Source organism: Babylonia areolata, chromosome 13 (genome assembly GCF_041734735.1).
Source record: "Babylonia areolata isolate BAREFJ2019XMU chromosome 13, ASM4173473v1, whole genome shotgun sequence".
Lineage (NCBI taxonomy): Eukaryota > Metazoa > Mollusca > Gastropoda > Neogastropoda > Buccinidae > Babylonia > Babylonia areolata.
Window position 1 is genome coordinate 31,519,554 of NC_134888.1, and position 2,500 is coordinate 31,522,053.

Consider the following 2,500-nt stretch of genomic DNA (forward strand, 5'->3'; position numbering starts at 1 on the left):
GTGTGTGTGTGTGTGTGTGTGTGTGTGTGTGTTCAGCACAAGTACCTGTTGTTTTGTGAGTACATGATGTGCTCTGGTGGTAGGACATGAGTTTTTTCCCCCTTCCTTCACAAGGAACACTTCAGATGATGAATTATTCAGCTATGAAAGGTTACATGTCAGTATTTGTTCACTGCAATTTTTTCCCCCCTTCCTTCACAAGGAACACTTCAGATGATGGGTTGTTCAGCTATGAAAGGTTACATGTCAGTATTTGTTTACTGCAACTGTTTTTTTCCCCTTTCCATCACAAGGAACGCTTCAGACGATGAGTTATTCACCTATGAAAGGTCTCAAGTGTCATGTGGAGTGTTGACCTAGTGGCAACGAGTCTGGCTGGGAAGCCAGAGAATCTGAGCGCACTGGTTCGAATCCCACAGTATTTTCTCTCCCTCCATTCAGATGAGATGATAAACCGAGGTCCCTTGTACAGCATGCATTTAGTGCATGTAAAAGAACCCACAGCAGCGGAAGGGTTGTCCTTGGCAAGATTAAGTAGAAAAATCCGCTCCACTAGGAAAACAAAAAAAAGGGGGCGTGGCACTCTCAGTGCAGCGATGCACTCTCCGTGTGGATAGCAACGCCAACCAGATTTTCACACAGAGAAATCTGTCGTGACGAAAAGAGTAATACAATACAATGATTGCTGTTTGTGCATGTTTGAAACAGGGGCAGTGGACGTGGCAAAAGAGAGCATAGAATGGCACCTGCATACTCACCCCAAGGGAGGTCAGGCTCTGGCCATCATTGTAGGGGGCGCCCCAGAGGCAATGGAGGCCCAGCCAGGCAGCACCGTGCTCAAGATAAAGGAACGGAAGGGTTTCATCAAAATGGCACTCAAACATGGGTAAATTGCTCCGCTTGTCTATTCTCTCTGTCTCTCGGTCTCTCTGTCTCTGTCTGTCTGTCAGTCTCTCTCTGTCTCATTCTCTCTCTGTCTCATTCTCTCTCTCTCTCTCTTATTCCCACTCTCTCTCATTTTCTCTCACTCTCTCTCACTTCTCTCTCATTTTTTTTCTCTCTCTCAATCTCTCTCACTTTTTTCTTATTCTCTCATACTTTCATTTTGTCTTTCTTTCTCTCATTCTCTCTCATTTTCTCCCTCTCTCACTTTCTCTCTCTCTCTCTCCCATGTTCATGCTTTGTCAAAGCTGTACTGAACTATGGCGGGATTCGGCATAAAGTGGCAAGACAGGGTCTCCAACCTCCAGGTCCTAGAGAGGTGCGGCCTGCCCAGCATTGAAAGCCTGCTTATCCAGTGCCAGCTACGCTGTACAGGACATGCTGTCCACATGACAGACAGCAGGATCCCAAAGATGCTCTTGTATGGCCAGCTGAAGGAATGCCACCGCGAACTTGGAAGACCCTGCAAGCGCTTCAACGACACCTCGAAGACACACCTCAAAGCCTGTGACATAGACATCACTTCCTGGGAAACTGATGCCCTTGACAGCTCTCGCTGGAGGATGCTATGCTCTAGTTCCGGTTGATATTGAATGTGCAGACCTGTACAGGGCCTCTTAGGTGTGGTGTATTAAAGAGAAACAGGTTGATAGTGAATGTGCACACCTGTGCAGGGCCTCTTTGGTGCCGGTGTATTCCTTTGGGGAGAACGAGCTGTTCAACATGGTGGAGTCCCCTGAAGGCTCCTTGGGCTGGTGGTTCCAACAGCTGGTGATGAAGATCTTCGGCTACAACCTCCCCATCTTCTGTGGCCGCTCTAAGTTCTTCTTCACGGTGCCTTTCAGGAGGCCTGTCTACTCTGTCGGTATGTATTGTTTGTGTGTCTCTGTACCAAGTTGTCTCTCTCACTCTCTCTTTCTCTTTCTCTCTCTCTTATTCCCACTCTCTCTCATTTTCTCATTCATTGGGAGCTGAATGCAATGGACAGACCAAAGTGGCGTTCAGCTGTCCACAAAGGCGCCAAATCCTGTGAGGCCAACAGAATCGCCGGAGCAGAGCAACGCAGACAGGCCAGGAAAAGCAGTGCCAGCAAGTCCATGACAGCTGCCACCATCCCCTGTCCACACTGCGTCAGAACCTTCCGGGCGCGGATTGGCCTGACCAGTCATCTGCGCACCCACAGAGCCCAACCCCCCCCCCCCCAGGATGACTAGATGGTCCTCGTCGATCCCAACGGACGAACCACACGAAGTTGTAGTTTGTATTTTGTAGAAGTTGGTTTATTGATTGTCCTGAGTATTCTCAAGTTGCCATGTGGTTCAGCTATAACTGTGTGTGCATGTATGGTTTTGGAATGTAAGATGTGTTGTGTTGATCATTCGTGTATTCTGAGAAGGTAGTGTTGCTTACCTCAAAATAATGTGAGTGTTTCTGGCATTTCATTTTGTATGAGTTGGTGTATTGATATGGTTAGTTGGTGTTTTGACATCCACATGATATTTTAGCTTTAGAGCTTTTGTAATTGTACAGTGCAGTTGGTTGTACAGTGTACAATTGG

At 47.5% G+C, this 2,500-nt stretch overlaps 1 protein-coding gene across 1 annotated transcript in view; it reads left to right on the plus strand.

Annotated features, from left to right (window-relative positions):
• Positions 1–2,500, plus strand: part of LOC143288741 (2-acylglycerol O-acyltransferase 2-like) — a 12,980-nt gene that overhangs the window by 9,171 nt on the left and 1,309 nt on the right. The window contains exons 4-5 of the mRNA XM_076597367.1: positions 709–886; positions 1,617–1,807. Of these exons, the coding sequence (XP_076453482.1) occupies positions 709–886; positions 1,617–1,807 (369 nt within the window). The remainder of the gene's footprint in view (positions 1–708; positions 887–1,616; positions 1,808–2,500) is intronic.